The sequence below is a fragment of the Penicillium macrosclerotiorum genome (genome assembly GCF_028827735.1).
Source record: "Penicillium macrosclerotiorum strain IBT 26536 chromosome Unknown utg000002l_segment0_segment0, whole genome shotgun sequence".
NCBI classification, from domain to species: Eukaryota; Fungi; Ascomycota; class Eurotiomycetes; order Eurotiales; family Aspergillaceae; genus Penicillium; species Penicillium macrosclerotiorum.
Genome location: NW_026643082.1, coordinates 2,620,080 through 2,637,514, shown reverse-complemented (window position 1 = coordinate 2,637,514; position 17,435 = coordinate 2,620,080). Strand labels below are relative to the sequence as shown.

Sequence of the window (17,435 nt, the reverse complement as noted above, 5' to 3'; positions counted from 1 at the left end):
ACAGGTTCCATGCATCAGGAGACAAATGCACGTCCAAGGAGCGAATCGCGATGCAAGGGTATGAAGATAAGAAGGAAAAAGAAACACGTCGATGGAGATATTGGCAAAATCAAGACTCAGGAAGGAACAAGCCTTTGCGAAGGGTAGAATGAATGTTCGAAGGGTGATTAGAATAGGAAAGTGAATAGGCAAGGACAGGTGAAGATGCCTTGAGGGAGAGGAGACGGGAGACGGTCAATGAAACGGAAAATAGGGAATGATTCAATGAAAGTTGTGCTCGAGAACTTGAGCCAAGACCTCAACGGCAGATTTCAAAGTGCTATCTGAACGCCCGCAAATAGCGAACAGTAGGTTGTCCACGATGCGCTCGACATCACGACAAAGCTCTGAAGAGCGAGAGCCGAGAGCTCGTTTACTGATTCGGCCTGGAGAGGCGGTGGGAATTTGGATGCCAAGCGTAGAATACGCCTTGGTTGGAATGCCGTCCACTGCATAGGCATCATTTCTGGCTGAGATAGACGGCTTACGTCTGTGGATAGTGGCTAAGGAAAGAAGGTAATTTCGTGCAAGGAGTGCGGCACAGAGACAGTCGAGTAGGTTCTCTGCAACTTGAGGGAAAATAGTTCGAAAAGGGCGTAGAAGAGTCTTTTCGTCATTCTTTCGTAGAAAAACGATGACAGGCGATGTAAGGCGCAGCATGTGACGAGGAAAGTCCTTAACGGAATGGTCGAGCTCATCCAGAGTCCATTCATGGTCATCAACAGTCCACTCATGGTCCCATACACGCTGTTTTTCTCCTTTATCATCATCGGAGGTATGTGAGGGCTGCCGAGGAGAATGACAGGGCAGTGAGGCTTTAGGGCTAACGCTGCCCGATCGGATTTCTGGCTGTGGTGATGCCTCGCGCTCTCCCTGCGCAAAGTCCGGCTGTTCACCAATAACAGTGGAAGTCACGCTATCGGATGTCAAAGACCCTGGATCAGTGTAGGCGTCGTCATCTTTGCTGTCCGGATAGCTGTCCATGGAATAACCGGATTCCCGTGTACCGTAACCGCTGTCAGACATCTCAAGTGGAGTGTCTGGACTAAAAGCGGACACTTCTTGACGGTGATCCGGTGTCATCGGAACAGCGACGTTCTGTGGCACTAGAGACGGGGGCGGAGCTATAGATGGCGAGGGAGCTATAGACGGAGACGACTGCCGAGCGATCTGAACAAGTTTTGGTTTGCTAGCGACAGCAAATCTCTAGATGGGGTGAGAAATTGGTACTCAAAGAGCTGGGCATTAGGCACTCACAACTGGTTCATCTAGAGCCCGCGCTCCGGGAATTACCTCAGGCTTCGGCATTGGCGGATCCTTTTCCACAATCTGGAATTTTCGACGATTAAACTCTTTGGGATTGTTGTTTTTATCATTGAGGGTATCCAAAGGTACTCCTTGTAGCCATGTCTCACAGTAAGAGAAGTTGCTTGGAATCCAACTCGCTTCGCTTGAAACAGTCGTGGTTCTTGGCCGTTGAGGTCTGGGAGAGCCTTCTGGCATTGGCTCCGTAGTGCTAGGCACCGACTTAGGTGAAGTAACCGTCACGGGCGGTTTGTCGGGCTTCCTGTCTGTGGAGTTGATTTCGTTTGCGTTTTTGCACTGTCGAATGAGATTTGAATGTGCCTCATGGACATTTGTAACATCTGTTCGCCGTTGTTCTATCGGGGGTTCCTGCCACCCGGGAGGTCGGTAGACTTGATAAGAGAGCTTGTCGTCTTCGTGGCTCTCGAGAGGAACGTCTTCTAGCAAATCATCCGGGGGATCTGGAGCACTCGCGATGCTCTCAGTCTCGGCCTTCTCGTCACTCTTAGAATCAAAGTACGACGATTCGGGGCCCGTGCTTGCAAGTCTAGATTCGGAAATTGGAGGACTGGGAAGCAGACCAAATGCAGCCATGCTTGCTGATGTTAGGTTCTGGTCCGACCGCCACGTTCGCAGAGTATGACCGGCCGGCGCCTTGGACGATCTGATGGATCTAGGAGCAAATGGCGGTGCGCCGTCACAGGATGTTGACACTGGTGAGGAAGCAGATGCCGGCGAGCTGGGTAGCATCAATTGAAAAGGCTCTTTCATTCGGCGCACCGACCGAAATGGCGATATTATGGGGCCGCGATCCCCTGGTCGACGAGGTAGTGTTGCTGGAAGTTCTAATGTTTCCAGTCGGGGTAGTGCCGGAGACTGTGCGAACGAGAGTGGCGGTGGGATTTGTCTGCTTCTCCGTCGTGGTTGATATGTAGGCGACCATCTCCGTGGCGATGGAATAGGTTCCTCATAAGTCATGGCATCATGGCTCAAAGAAGACGAATGAGAGCCCTGGTTCCTGATATGAGTTTGAATTCGAGCCGGCAAGCACGCGCTGGCAGGCATTTTAGCGGTGCCGCAGTCCATGGCGGACATGGCGCGGTCCCTTTTGAGGTGAAGCAATATTTAGTTCCAGATCGAAGGAAACGAAAAAGCAAAAAGGTGTTGCACAAGAGTTACCTAGATGAAAACACGATGCAGCCGGCAACGAGAATAATCAGTCAAAACAGAAGAAACCATCGCCTATGCAGGGGCTCAAATTGTCCTTATACATTCAGAGTGGCGCTAGTGCAGTTGTTCCAGATGAAGATAGGGTCACCAGGGCATGAATCGTGCATCCCTTGGCAGGCAAGACGTCCGAAACCCTGCCATGGGGAAAGCCCAGGTATGTCGAGCGGAGAGCGACACCCCTTCTTGAAGTGTTCTCCCTCCAGGATACAACGATCCCAACTCGTCTCCGGCACGGGCCATCATAATAATACCGAGAATGAGCTCGCATCATCCTTGCATTCCCGCGAAAGGTAGGATCCAAGGCCCTGGACAAGCCTTGATTGGCTCCAGATCCAGACTCGATGGGCACACTGTCCCTGCAGGCCCCCGTCAACGTGGAAAGCCTGTTGCCCGTCGCCTAACAGCGTCATAGTTCAGCATCTGGGTGGAGCCCCGGAATGAGACAAATGGGATGCAGAGAGGGGGAGAGAGCAACCGTGGCGAATCAGCTCCCTTGAGAAGGGCCATAGGATCGCCGATAGGGTGTGTGAGAGCGGGTCCTCATTGGATGTATTGCATGTTGTGTCTCGTCGTGCTCGCAATCGCGACCCCTTCTTAGGGTTTGAGGGAGGCCCCTTGCATCGGAGCTGCTCATGCCTGGCAGCGGTCTGAAACTCGAATATAAAAATGCTTTGCCATGGCATGGGTGCCTGTCTCTTCATGGCATCATCTAGACTCCGAGGACTATTCCCTAGAAAATGAAGACGATATGACGCACAGTCCCTGTAGGCATTGCTGTAGGCCCTGTCATCCTGCGGAGAAGTTGCGCTTTGTCGTATACCTCGAATCTCCCAATCTGCCGGCTTCTTACACCGCGAAGCCCACCGCCCGAAGAATGACAGGTCTCGCCTGATGCCCGCGTTGTCTCCATCGCGGCCCAGCGGGGCGTAGCGAAATCGGTAGATCTGAGTTTCAGGCTCGCTATGTAAAATTAAAGTACCTGCATGACCACTTGGTCAGATTCTACAGGACTAGAGTTTTGGACTGGTCACTTCGCTCGTGGACGAGAGCGCGCATTTCCCGGTCGGCGGCCGGCAAACAGTGCAAACCAGGCGTTATCGTGCAATCCGACTTATCGCAAAGGAAAAAAAACTGGACGCGGCTGGGAAGCTGTCTTCCCCCCCCATATTTCATGCACCGCGCCCCATTCCCCATGCTTTCTGAATCCTTTGTCGCGTCGACGCTGTCATCCGGTAAAACTCCGACAGCCACGCTGCGTGATGTCGGGATTTGCCTGCAGGAATTCCAGCCATCCCCCCAGCTGCGATCGGCTTTCAAGAAGAGCTCCACTAACCCCAATTGTCTGGCTGTGAGCCCGTCACATATTTTCTCCGCTCAGGCCGAGAAGGCAATCGTCCATGTCTACAGCAGAGAGAAAGGAAATCAGGAGGCCCTGGTGCCCTTTCCCGAGCGAATTCGCAGCATAGCCGTAGCTGGCGGCAAGTATGGCGACGTGCTGGTGCTAGGAACCGAGGGCGGTCGATTGATACTCTGGGAGGTATGACTGGTTCTAGACCCGAGCGAACAGAATGATGTATCACAGCGTATCTAACTCCGGTGGGAATTCAGACATGTACCGGACGTCAAGTGGCGACCACGGCCTCCCATCTGCAACCGGTCACCTCGCTTGTCGTCGACCCCACCTCCAATTTCATCCTGTCTGGGTCTTCTGATGCGAGCATACACGTCTGGTCGTTGCCGAATATCCTCTCCTTTTCGAAGCCCGCTGCTTCCCGGGACCGACAGCCCTCGAACTCCCCCGTACGAACCTTCTCCAACCACCGCGCGGCCATTACATCTCTAGCTGTCGGACATAGCAGTGGCCGCCACAATATCGTCGTGTCCACAGGCAAAGATAACACAGCGATTGCATGGGATTACCAAACTGGACGAGTTCTACGAACATTCCTCCTGCCATTCTCTGCGACATGTGTGGCTCTTGACCCGGTTGACCGGGCGTTCTATGTGGGCTATGAAGACGGCAGCGTACAATCGGTCGACTTCTACCGAAACGCCTCTGCTCAACACCCTCTTCATGACTCTTCTCTGCAATCTATACCTGCCCAAGTGTCTACCGAGGACCGATGGCTCCCACCCGCCGCCGACTCAGGTGCCGCTAAAGCTCTTGGACTATCGTACGACGGTACTACCTTATTCTCGGCCCACCAGAGTGGTAAGGTGCTGTCGTGGAACATTTCGCGCCGGAAATTCTCATCTTCAATTGCCGATTACACCCATCCGGTTACAAACTTGGTCATGCTGCCACCCAGTGGTTTGGCTAGCTCATCGCAGGAGTTGAAGAGAACCATTCACACCATCGTCAAACCTCGTCATGATAGCGCCTTCGCAGATCCGTCGCATGCCCCTGGGGCTGTGCCAGCCGAGTATGCCTTTCACTCACACATCGTCGCACCATTACAACCTAAATCACGCAAGTCGACCCAATTTTCTCAAGCTCTCACTCATGCATTTTTCCCGGACTCCATGATTGAAGATGGCCTTGCTGAACTGGCAGCATTCCGCCAACTAGGTGGCGCCAATTCGGCCCATGTTGTATCTGCTGCAGCTCCCCCCTTACAGGCAACCATGTAGACACAGCTGCACAGGAAAACCACGTTGCAGATCTGGAAGCAGAGGTTGCAATGCTCAAAAAGAAGGTGGCAGTCAATGACACTGCTCGACATGCTAGCAGTGATGAGGTTGTGCGGTTACGCTCGGACCTTGCTCAGCTGCAGGATTACATCAATGCGCTGCATGAGAAGCAGGAAGCTTCTCATCGTGACAAGGTCCTGCGGCAAGCAAGGAAAGAGGAACGTGAGACAAAGCGACGTGAAGCATGGCTCGCTGCAGAGAAAAAAGGTCGCAATGGCGATGCTGCGATGAAGAAGATGGAAGTCGATGATGGTTTGGTCACCAGTGACTCGGATGATCAGAACGATGAGTAAGGGGTCAAAAGCTTCAAGAGTCATGAGCATTTTTCGGGGTTCTCTCTAGATTTCAGGAACAGGCGTCAAGGAGATTATAGTTTCATAGGATTCCCTCCACGGCCGAGGAAATTAGGCTGAGTGCGATAAATATCAATTGACTACAACTTCCTATGGCTTGACAGAACGTACCTTTTTTTTCCCAAATCATCATTAATTGTTATATTTTTCAAGTAATAATCTCCAAACATCTAATAACACAGATATGAAGTAATCAACCAGATGTCATACCCCGAAGACCAACCTCATTTGTTAAATCCAGTTCGTAAGGTCGAAGGAGAGCTCCCGCGATTTATTAATCAATAGTTACGTTGGTTATGACGCAGTCATTTGTAGTCTTCAAGATACAAAGCTGAGCCACTCATGCCAATTCCATTGAAACATCTTCAATCTAATGATAGCCTCTTTCGCTGTTTTAATGATATTTTTCTTGTTGCTCATAATCTCTTGGTCGGGACAACTCATACGGAGCAGCGATTAAATATACATATATCTCAATGTGACCCTTCAAGTGGTTTCAATGACCAAAATTCGATGTTACAAGTCCTCAATACTGGAAGAACTGGCGAAAAAAGGATAGTTCATACTGTGCAACTAATCTATCTTTTTCTTCCCCCACAATTATACTTGCGTGGCAATCTCTTCGGGTTGTTTAATTCGCGATGACATAGACGACACCCATACCACGCACTCTCGGGCAGCAAACTCTCCGATCTGGAACTTCAAGGTCCCCACTTTAGGATTCATAATACTCTCAATGTAAGTCAATCACAGGCCTATTATGTGCTTGTGGTGGGGTTCGTTACTCTTGCCGCCTTTTTGCCCCGTCTTCTACTTCGGGGCTCAAAGGTACCTCTGCCAACCGAGGTGGTTGCCACTCAAGGCAATGATGGCAAATTCGCTCATGCTTGCCACCAAGCAAACTATATATGATCGAAGTATTCCAGAAGAATTACTGAATCTATATCCAAGCATATAATACCCTACCCTACACGCCATAGAGTTTTCTTATTCGACCCGCAGATCATACCCAATAACTGATAGTCTTCAATCACCTCAGTCCATTTCACTCATATATTCTATCATATATGAACCTACAAGAAATCCAAGAAAATGTCTGATTCTTATACCAGCTCCTCTTATTATTACAGCTCCACCACCAATAATGATGGAAGTGCAGCAACAACTGGACACCGATACACTACAACGTCCCTTACTGAGCCAGACGGCACTACCACCATCCGTACGGCACGTCAGGACCTGGGCGAGCCAGCTGTTATTGAAGAGCATCGTTACGATAGCACAGGGCAGGAGCAACTTGCATTACCGGGGCCGGAGGGTAGTTTGGCGGGTGGAGTGAGACGTATTACAGATCTAGACGATAACAGTTCGTCAGGGTCATCAACCATCAATGCGGGCAGTGCGTATGGTGGATCGACGGTCCAGCTCGCGGATGATTATGGAGAAGACCAAAGCTCATACGATCTTGGATTGACACCACTTGGGAGTACGATATACGATTCGTCAACTGGGGCCTTCGATCAGCACTTCGATTACGACACCGGTAGTTCATCCCGGCATCACCGAGAATTACGAGACATGGCGGGACGAAGAATACATAGGGATGTTGATGTAGACTCATCGGGTCTGTCATCTATAGCGCATCGACATAGCCAGTATGATAATCCCAGCACAGGAACCAAGCTGCAGCGGGATGATGACGTTGATATTTCGGAACTTATGTGAGAAGATTCTTGATTGCCTCTGAAATTGATTTTGTATGTTGTTAGGGGGAAATTTATATAATAAATAGAGCACTTTTTGTTCTTGTGCTAGGTCTTGCTGTTGGGGAATCATTTAGTAGGAATGACTTATACACCTGAGCGGTCAAGACAAGCCCCTGAATCTGCTATTACTGAAACCATTATTGTATGTTAGCATTATCCGATTGTGAAACTTGATTAAGGGGAGACGTCGAGCTACCTCAAACCTACCCTCGACTCGTATTTGCATATACTACGACCGATTTTTTCAGCTTCCCATGGTTCGAACATTGTCCACATCGCCATTCGACGTTTCTAGTCATAACAATCTCTTCAACACCAGGATGTCCCTAGTTTGATCTCGAGACAGCCTTGGTAAGCTCGTGACCGAGATCGTAGTCGTGAGTTGGGTAACACAGAAAGCTATCCAGAGCCTCATGACCGGCCCAGAAAATAAAACCACAATATTAGTGGATACTGGTCCTAGGTAATGGTAATAATAATCATATCACCATCCAAAATGTATGCAATTTCTGTGTCCAATTAAGAGTTCTCGAGCTCATTCATTAATGGCCAGGTCAGAGTTGCAGGTGAATCTAAAACGCTGAACACGCCATGAAGCTCAAAGGTAGCATGGGAACCTCGATTTTGAGAAGTGCTCATTTGAAAAAGTAGCCAATTATATCAGGGGTGATGAATGCCTAGATTTCGACCGTTACGCGATACAGCATGATCCATGTCGTGTTACGTGATCGCTTATATTAAAGTTCTATTAACTAACGAATTAGCCTGCCACTTACTATTGATAAATGTTAGAAGACATGAATCTAAATTGCAATCAGCTGAAGCAGAAGGCTTGCGTAAAGAGCTTGCCTAACAGTAAGATATAGTCAGCGCATCGTTGCCCAGGAACGTGGAAAGCCTAGTGCATACGAAGTTCGTGTCACCTACTAGAGCGAGTTTATAAAATAGCCCGCCGGCCATCATCAGGAACTACCTTCCTAGAAATCAAAATTAAAATATCAGATTCCAAACATGCAGTTCTTTATACCTTTTGTTGTGGCATTAGCTGCCACTACTAACGGTAATCTTATATCATGGACAGGCTTCACTTCCTTTAGCTGACTCTCATAGGGTTTGCCTTTAAGCAACCTCCCCCAAACTCATGTATTGATCTCACAAAGCCTGTGATTGTTGAATGGACTACGTCTCCGTATGGTGACTGCCGAAAGAGTGCAGAGCTCTAGAAGACTTACAGAACGAGACTACTTACTCATGCTTAGAGATGACCCGTCGTCCACCGTTTCCCTCAGTCTCTGGAATTACTCTGGAGCATTTCCAACAGTGAACGCATCATACCCAATTGGGGGATCGGCACCTCTCGTTGTTTCCGCATCCGTGAATACTTACACTTTGCCCCCGGTTTCTGCCGAGGTGGCACGAGGCTTCAGAGCAAACAACGGAGGGTATGCTGATACTTTAATCTCATAACGTACAGTACATATTTTGACAATCCCGTGAATACAGTAAAGGGTACCAAATCGCCGCTTTCCCGCCTGATTACTCTACAATTCTGAGTCTTTGGGGCAAAGACAGCCCTTTTACCGTTGCCAACCCCGGCGCCGGGTGCTAGACGGCTCTTCTGACATTATTGTACCCACAAGAGCAAAAAGGAGCATGCAAGCATCTACCTTATTTTGGAGCGTCAGAATATATTGTGTAGGCTGCCAGGGAGACCGGAGGAACCGTGGATGAAAATCCAGAGCCTAGTGTGTAGAGCAGCAGGGGCAACCCAGTTTACGGTTGGAGAGATTAGATTCAAAGATGTCTACTAGCCATCGAGAATATAGGAATAGTTGCCCTTTTCAACAAAGGGCGCTAGATTTTCTTTTTGCAGGTGGAAATACATATTGATTTATTACTAAAATCCTAACGATCTCCGTATAAAACTAATAGCGAAAGGGACAGGATTTGGCCCTTAAAGCAGCTGTTATTACTATAGAAAACGCTATTGAGGTATATAATTCCTATTATTCCTAATAATCTAAAACCCGAATTTAGTCTATTAGAGAATTGCCTTATCTACAAAGTAGCCACTCCACAATATACAGGCGTATCTTATCGTCCAGGTCTGAATATCAAGTTGTATCAGGTCAAACAATTTGGCTGTGGCTATTTAAGTCCTACTTGATTCAGTTGGTAATCGAGAGATACAGGCCCTTGTTTACGGTGGCTTCTCTCACTTCTGCACTTTGACCTTTCACAAGCATCTCACCCCACCCCTACTTATTCTCAAGATTTCAAATCAAATCAATCACACAAGCATGACAAGATTCCAATAGTTCATCTCTAGTTCATAGAAGTCCTTTCCTTTCCCAGGTGAACCGCTACATATCGATCCTCAAGCAGGACAACTGAGCTAACTCATCCAAGTGAATATTGGCTGCGCTGCACGTCACTCCTGAGGATTATTCTTTCCACGGCTACCGACCATGATGTATGCGGATGAGTTTGGTGCTATTCATCCTGACAATTTTGTCTCAGCATTTGGCAATTTCACTACAGAGTGTGATCGCTGCACGCGAAAGGATGTTTCTGAACTCCGGGCCATGTTTTTGCCAAAGCTCGCGCGTGGAGTGCGGTCCAAACTGATAGAAAATCGGAATTTCGTCCGCTTTCAGCTGATACACTATGGTGTACAGTTTGAAAAACAAAAATTATTTGGCTACGGGACTAAATTGATGCGCGCTGCTCTCCTGGCTGGGAAGTGCGATCAGGTTCCGGCCCAAAGGAAGCACATACCAACAACTCTATCGGAAACCCGAATTATTTGCGGAAAACTACTTCTTGTCTGATGGCCAACCTGACTATACAAAAGCACATGAAGTTGTTGGCATACCTTGAGGAAGACATCTGCATTGAGCTTTACCTAAAGCGATTCATGGAAGATACCGCCAGGCTGATCCTTGAAGCTGCTAGCAATATCCCTGGTATATATCACATGAGATCCTCTGGGCCCTGGACTTAGGTACTTTTCGTGGGATGGGACAGAGCAGCCGTGGAAAAAGCAGCCAGGGAGCACCCTGCCGACGAGGTGAGAAAGTTACAGCACGAGGCGGATGAGAAGAAGTTTCAACTGCATACAGCATATCTCAGATACTCCAGTCAAAAGAAGAGTCCCAGACCTATCGGAAGTTATGTTGTGATTAGTGAGGGTCTTGAGGGCCAATACAAGGATATTGGGGGGGGGGGGGGGGTGATATTCATTTTGACATCTTCCATACAAAGAAACCGGGTGTTTTCAAAATCGAATTTGAAATGAAGATGCTAGGTGTCATGATTATACTATGCACAAGTTCCTCTGCTAGCATGGATGATTGAAATTTTGCAAATGACGATCACCTTCAGTCCGTTAGGTAAGGCCATATATGATCATACCTATATGTGGATGAAAATCTTAAGAATATATACGGGTACCCGAAATGATTGGTAAAAATTGTTCCCCTAAAGACGCACACGAGACATGCATGGGCTAGCGCAGACGGAGACGTCCCTGAGACCAGCGGCTGCGAGCTTTTCCCCACCAGCCAGGGATCTCATAGGCCCAATGGACCAACATGCCGGCTATGAAACCAATAGCATCATTCTTGAATCCAACCAGCAGGCCGACAGTGACCATCATGACCGTCCAGCGACGATGGCGCTCTTCATCGCTCAAGACGGGACTTAGGTGCTGCTCTGCATGGCCGAGTATCCCACTGGCGGGCTGGCCTAGGTCTCTCGCACCAGAAGTATTCAGGCTTTCACCAACGCTCACTAGCTCTAAGCCGGCAGCAATGACCATCACACCCAGAAATGCCATCGGGAAGCGCTGCAGCAAATCAACCAGAGATTCTCCGAAGAGGACACCGATAATGAGTTTCAGCACGCCCAAGAAGATCACACTGGCACCTGAGCGCGCACCAAAGCGGTATTGTGCCGCGAGACCACCCGATCCATGGCACACAGGCATTGCACCAAACCAGCAACCCAACAGATTCATGCCAGCGACACTGAGTCCAATGTGTGTGATTGACGGCGTTCGAACATTTGGCAGGAGGTCGTTCGCCAGATGAACAACCGCTACGATAGAGTTCAGAGTTGTCAGTGGAATCTGGCCAATTCCTGCGTCCACTGCACCCACGCGCCATTGATGAGGACCCGGGATGACAATCCACGGATGCCAGATTTCGAAATGCGGTAAATGGAGGGCTACTGCGGCGCGGATGATCGCAAAGACGAGACCGAGGACAAACAATGCCAGTGCATAGGGGACCTTTCGATATACGTTGGTGACGATCAGGGCGACAAATGCCACAATCCCCCAGATTCGATTGTCGGCCCATGAGGGGCTGATCCAGCCCAGCGGACGGAGAATGCCACTGCAGGCAGAGATAATCAGCGACAAGCCCGCGCCCACCTGGATACCCTTAATAACAGGGATCGGGATCACATTGGCGAACCAGCGCAGCAGTCCAGTGAGGCTGAAGACCAGAATGCAGGCACCCACGAAGATACCCGCCGCAGCAATGGAGCCACTGGAGAAGCTGCGCGCGATGGCGACGGCCGCAATAGCTTTCATCGGTTGGACGGGTAGCGGGATGCCAAAGAACAGCCCTGTCAGAATATTATAAAAGCCGGAGAAGATCAACGTGCTGGCCAACGACACAGTCCCATTCACGGCGAGGGCAATCGCGATAGGCAGGAAGGTCCCCAGGTCCCCCAGCGACCCGGAGATTTCAGAGACATAATGTTGCTTGAAGGTGCGCAGATTGTGTGCGGAGATTTCCCGCAGCGTCGTCGCCGTCATGCTCGCTCTATTGAAAGATGCTTTTGGAAGCTCCTAGGGCACTGACATGGGAGTTGAAAGTTGGGGAAAACAAGGTGCAGCTGGGTGAGCTTATCAGGATCGGCTGTGTCCGATCTGCCCCGCAATTTGCCGGCGTGGCTCTGGGGAATCCGGTTTGAGACTGGGGCGGGTGCAACCCAGATCGAATCATACAAGGTGGCTTGCATGGCGTTTGTAGTCACGGTGGTGATGTCTTGATGACGGGGAAGCTATACTGGAGTTTTTACGCAAATTAAATCAGGCCCCCTCTTATAGATACGCAGGAGGCGGATCCCTTTCTTTGGCTGCCCAAGCTGCCAGACTCGTTTGAGGCTCTCTAAGCTGCTATGCTTAATGTCATACCTTTACATGTAACACGGTGGGAAAGAGTATAGAAAGTGCTTACCTTCTGCCGTTGCAGTTGTGTTGGACGGAATACAACAATAACATTCTCCGGTGCGGCCCAGCTTCGGCAGCCCGTCCGCGCTCTGAGGGGCTTCCAATATGAAGTGGACCCACGGATTATGTTTTGAAGTTGAAGTATTTATACCATACGAAAGAAACCGGATCTTATTTCCAAATGTGTACTATGCTATCATGGTTCATTTATATTCAATTGTTTGAAGGCACGGCTGCTTACACGCATCCTTCTCATCTGTCAACTTTAATAGAACACACATAAGGCTTGCTATTAGCATAGCAATTGGATTCCCGATCTTCGGGAAGAATGCCGTGCAAGATATACGCTTTGCCCACTCGATCGGTGCATTCCGAACGATCGCGCCTTGTGCTATGTCCATAGCCATGGTGAACAAGGAGCCGGGCGTTTGTACCCATCTCCTCCAGGAGCCTTCGTCCATTCCGCAATGGCGTGGCAGGGTCATAGGGGGAAGCGATGAGAAGAACTGGGTTCTTCAGAGTGTGGTTGAGGGCACCACGATACACCTCAGAAGGCTCAGGCCAATAGGTTGTGTAGTGCCGACAAGGAAGCACGGAGAAGAAGCGGGAGTTGCCGGCCACCCAGCTCTGAGCAGTCATGTTCTTCCACAGCTGGTCCCACCAATCAAGTCCATCCGGTAGAGGCGCATCATAGGAATCAGCGCAGATCACGAGAAGCTCGAGCTCGGTTGAAGAAGGGAGAGAAGGATAGGAGGGTAGTTCAGTGGGATCACTCCACGACACGTCCAGGAGGTTGGCCGCTAAGGTCGCATTCCCCGCCTCAAGCTCATAGAGCATCTGGGCGGTAGCAGGCCAATTCATCGGCTTGTACATGGCCGAATAGAGAATCCTCTCTACCAGAGCCGAGTAGGTAACGAGGGAGGGCCCACCTGATTTCGTAAAGGCAGATCGTGGGCGAGTTTGAAGTGACTGGAGGAGCTGGGCCATGCGAGCCTCCAGCTGCGCCAGAGTGACTGGGCCATCCTGACTAGATCTTGGTTTTGCCAACGCGCACGATTCCGGGCCAGCTTTGACACACTCGCCCAAGAACCCGTCGCGCCACGCATCAGTCGCATTGTCAAGAGCCGTCCAACCAAAGCCGCCTAACAAGCGATGATCCCTGACATATTCCGTGCCGTCCAGGATCATCCGGCCAGCTCGGTCGGGAAACATGCTGACATATGTCTGGCCGATTCCAGTGCCATAGCTCACGAAGTATGCCGTGACCTCGTCTTCATGAAGCGCTTTCCGTATTTCATCGAGATCGCGCGCAACGGTTGCCGTGCTGATAAAGCGACCAAAATCCCCTAATTCCTGCTGGCAGGCAAAGAACGTGGCATTGTTCATGGCATCCACCATCTCCAACTGATTGTCTGGAGCCTCTTCACGATATTGGAGTGTGAGGAGTGACCACCGGTCCCGGAATTTATTCTGAGGAAAACAGGCCCCGCTGGGGAGGGAGAGATTCACACCGCGAGGATCCCATCCCAGTACGTCGAATTGTCCATCGCTGAAGCGGTCGGTGACTTCCTCTGCCGTCTCCCACAGATATGATGTTCCGCTACCTCCTGGACCACCAGGTTCGATGATGATGGTGCGTTCACTACGGTGGTTGGATGAAGACTCCCGATCGTCGCGGTGGGCCAAACCCGCGACTTGGAATTTGGTCACCGCAATGCGGACTATACGCGGATCGGATTGATTGTGATAGTCGATGGGTAGGTCCAGGTATCCACACAGGTAGATACCCCGGCCGGTGCTTCCCCAGCTCCAATGGTCGGGATTTGGGTCGAAGAGAGCCGCCCATGACTCTTCCGGAGTAGGGTCATTAAGGGGCGGTGGACGACTTGTATTCGTGCAGGGAAGGAATCGGAAGGGGTCGTTCTCTCGAGGAAATTCTCCGTAGGGCGACTCTGGACCCGAGATCGGTTTCTGGCAGCTGGGGACGACCCAACGATGTGCTGGCGTTGAAAGCCCACGGAGCCCCACCAGGCCAACCATCATCGTGGTTGCGACTATCCATCGAATGGTCCTGGAGGACCACGCGCGAGGCGGACCTGCACAGGCAGGTAGTTGCTTTTCCATGATGGAGATTTACCAGAGGATCAGCGGGAGATTTCGAAAAGGCAAGAGTCATCGCTAGTGGCCATGCGCCATTGTTGGCGCAGATCACGCGCTTCTTTAGCTTATCGCGGGGAGCCAACAGCGACGTGTCATCTGCAAAGTCCCTGGCAGTATGCAGCACATCCCAATTGACAAGAGCCGAGTCAGAGATATTGGAAGCTCGTTAGAACTTTATGCGGATGCAGGTTGATTTGTCGAACAATCACGCGTGGTCACGGGGCGTCGAGCTTGTATCGACCTTCGTGTCGATCGCTCAGGTACACACTCGAAGTCCACGCATTCAGCGTTTCGGATGTCATTAACTACAGCAATTCTAAACCCCTGACGAATATGATAATCAAGTTTCTATAATTGATCTCAGGAACGCAATGGGAGCTCTTCGGGGGAAAGGGAAGATCAGAGATGCAGAACACTGTCATCCCGCCATATCCTGCAAGTGAACCAACAAGACAGCCATGCCCACATCACCGAATTGTGAATCCTCCATCCACTCGAAGATCTGCACCGTTGATCATGCCGCTCGAATCCTATTGTGTAGGACAAGTTACTCTCAAGCCAAAGTACCGGAAAAAAGGAAGAAAGAAGGAAGGAAAAAAAGACAGAAAGAATGAATGCATAGACGAGGGAAACATACCTGGCACAGGAAGGCTACAGCATCGGCAACCTCTTCGGGCAGCGCAAACTTGCCGGTGGGGATGGATTTCAAGAAGGCCTCGCGCACCGAAGCCTCTCCCCACGCCTTCTTGCCCAGCTCGGTCCAAGCTACGGTGGGAGAGACAGTGTTGGAGGTGATCCCTCGGCCTCCCCATTCGGACGCCATGCTACGAGTCAAGCCCATCAATCCTGCCTTTGAGGCACAGTATGCGCCATGTCGATGCAGGGCAGCATGCGCCGCTTGCGACGAAATGCTGACAATTCGGCCTGGGGGTGGCGGGTGCGCGGTCGATTCAGCGATCTTCGAGGCCGCGAAATACAAATTCGCAAAAGCCTGTGAGCAGAGCATGGGTCCGAAGATGTTTGTGGTGAGATGCTTCATCGTCTCGTCGGGAGGCGTGCTCTCCATGTCACTTAGCGAGACATATCCCGCCGTGTTGATCAGAATACTGGGGAAGACACCTTCGGAGGGAGACGAGGCATCGGGAGCCACCATTTCTTTCTGAAGTGAAAGAAAAGCCAACTGCACTGAGTCGGGCGACGTGATGTCGCACTCATAGGTCCGGATATCAGCCGTGTCGGAGCCACCACCATACCCTGCTTCAAGTAGGTGGTCGCGTCGAGCAGCTTCAAAGGGGGCATACAAGATCGCTAGGCGAGCGCCTTGCTGCTGAAATTTCTTGCCGATCTTCGATCCGAGTCCACCTAGAATGAGAAATTAACTTAGAAAATTCTAGGATTGTACGATGCCTTTTCATCCCTACCTAGCCCTCCCGGGAGGATGGCTAATCTGCCGGCAAACGCCATGGTCGCGAAGTACCCGAAGTACGCAATAGTGGTGAGAAATTCTCAACAAAGGGATCGATATCGACTTGGAACAATGATTGACGGATGATTTTTTAAATGAAAAATGGCAACAGGTATGGAGTGGCCTTGAATCAACAGGTTGGCGAGTTCCTTGGCCCGCTCGCCCCCTCTCCCGTCACTGGGCGTTCGGAACAGGCAAGGATCGGTGATTGCGCCGACATTGTCGATCAGTGGGATCGAGCGATGAAGTATGGGGCTCTCAACATTTGACGTCAAGTTCCGCACTCTAGAGGTAGGTACCAAAGAAATGATCAAGCACCGAACTCACCACCCAACTTCCGCTTTTCTTGCTGTAGTAACTTCTGACTTCATATGTAAATAAACACACGTCATCTACTACTACTACTACTCCGTAAGTTCATCAATTTTAACGACGAATGGTATACTCTGACTGCGGTTTTATCTTGATTGATATAGAATCGACATGGTATCATTTTCTACATATTCTAGGATTCCTTTGGTAGTGGTTATAAAGGACCTAATGTTGCACAGCAAAGAGGTAAGGGTAGATTCAATTAAGAGATATGAATCACTCATATTTTACCTGCGATAGGCTACTTTGCTTTCTAGCTACTTCTTGATAATATCAACACAATCTTAATACAAGATGGTGCCAGTTGCTACTGGTCTTTATCGGCGCGTGCTTCGTTGACTGAGGCTCACATTCGGTGGACTGAACGTTTGCTCGCAAGATTTAAACTTGTTGAAAACATAAAGAATTGGATGACAAATGAATTGGGGAGTGTTGGAAGGAGCAGGAGATGAATGAAGAGAATCTTCAATTGGTGTTTGCATAGGCTTGGAGATACCACAGGACATGCTAGAAAATCTAGTGATATCTATACCTAAACGTGTGCAGCAAGAAATAGAGAGGGGAGGCTACAGATTATGAAATGATATTTTGCCGGCAAAATATAAGGCTTTAAGTACCGTTGTTTCCATTTTTCTTTTTTTTTTTTTTTTTTTTTGGGTACCCCCTGTACATCCTACTTGAAGACCAAAGTGGATCAACCTCGCTTTCTACAGTCTCATTACAATCGGTGGCAGAGATCACTGGTGAGCTCAAGGGAACAACGCTCCGATGGGGCTTGATTTACAATTTACGTTCTTTCTACGACACTACGC

General features: G+C 49.9%; 6 protein-coding genes across 6 annotated transcripts; 2 read left to right on the top strand and 4 right to left on the bottom strand.

Moving 5' to 3' along the window:
- Positions 1–261: 261 nt before the first annotated feature.
- On the bottom strand, positions 262–2,439 carry N7462_002085 (uncharacterized protein; the record flags this gene model as incomplete). Its single annotated transcript, XM_057073811.1, has 2 exons — positions 262–1,245; positions 1,297–2,439. The coding sequence occupies 2 exons, from the start codon at positions 2,437–2,439 to the stop codon at positions 262–264; spliced, it is 2,127 nt and encodes a 708-aa protein (XP_056937452.1).
- A 1,306-nt stretch (positions 2,440–3,745) lies between these two features.
- Positions 3,746–5,558, top strand: N7462_002084 (putative ribosomal assembly complex component Ipi3; the record flags this gene model as incomplete). The annotated part of the gene is made up of 3 exons (XM_057073810.1): positions 3,746–4,111; positions 4,183–5,166; positions 5,220–5,558. The coding sequence occupies 3 exons, from the start codon at positions 3,746–3,748 to the stop codon at positions 5,556–5,558; spliced, it is 1,689 nt and encodes a 562-aa protein (XP_056937451.1).
- Positions 5,559–6,710: 1,152 nt separating this feature from the next.
- Positions 6,711–7,343, top strand: N7462_002083 (uncharacterized protein; the record flags this gene model as incomplete). Its single annotated transcript, XM_057073809.1, has 1 exon — positions 6,711–7,343. One exon carries the CDS (start codon positions 6,711–6,713, stop codon positions 7,341–7,343), a length of 633 nt encoding a protein of 210 aa, XP_056937450.1.
- Positions 7,344–10,892: 3,549 nt separating this feature from the next.
- On the bottom strand, positions 10,893–12,209 carry N7462_002082 (putative sulfate/molybdate transporter; the record flags this gene model as incomplete). Its single annotated transcript, XM_057073808.1, has 1 exon — positions 10,893–12,209. One exon carries the CDS (start codon positions 12,207–12,209, stop codon positions 10,893–10,895), a length of 1,317 nt encoding a protein of 438 aa, XP_056937449.1.
- Positions 12,210–12,878: 669 nt separating this feature from the next.
- On the bottom strand, positions 12,879–14,750 carry N7462_002081 (uncharacterized protein; the record flags this gene model as incomplete). Its single annotated transcript, XM_057073807.1, has 1 exon — positions 12,879–14,750. One exon carries the CDS (start codon positions 14,748–14,750, stop codon positions 12,879–12,881), a length of 1,872 nt encoding a protein of 623 aa, XP_056937448.1.
- A 503-nt stretch (positions 14,751–15,253) lies between these two features.
- On the bottom strand, positions 15,254–16,250 carry N7462_002080 (putative short-chain dehydrogenase/reductase; the record flags this gene model as incomplete). The annotated part of the gene is made up of 3 exons (XM_057073806.1): positions 15,254–15,316; positions 15,424–16,148; positions 16,208–16,250. 3 exons carry the CDS (start codon positions 16,248–16,250, stop codon positions 15,254–15,256), a joined length of 831 nt encoding a protein of 276 aa, XP_056937447.1.
- Between the last annotated feature and the right edge of the window lie 1,185 nt (positions 16,251–17,435).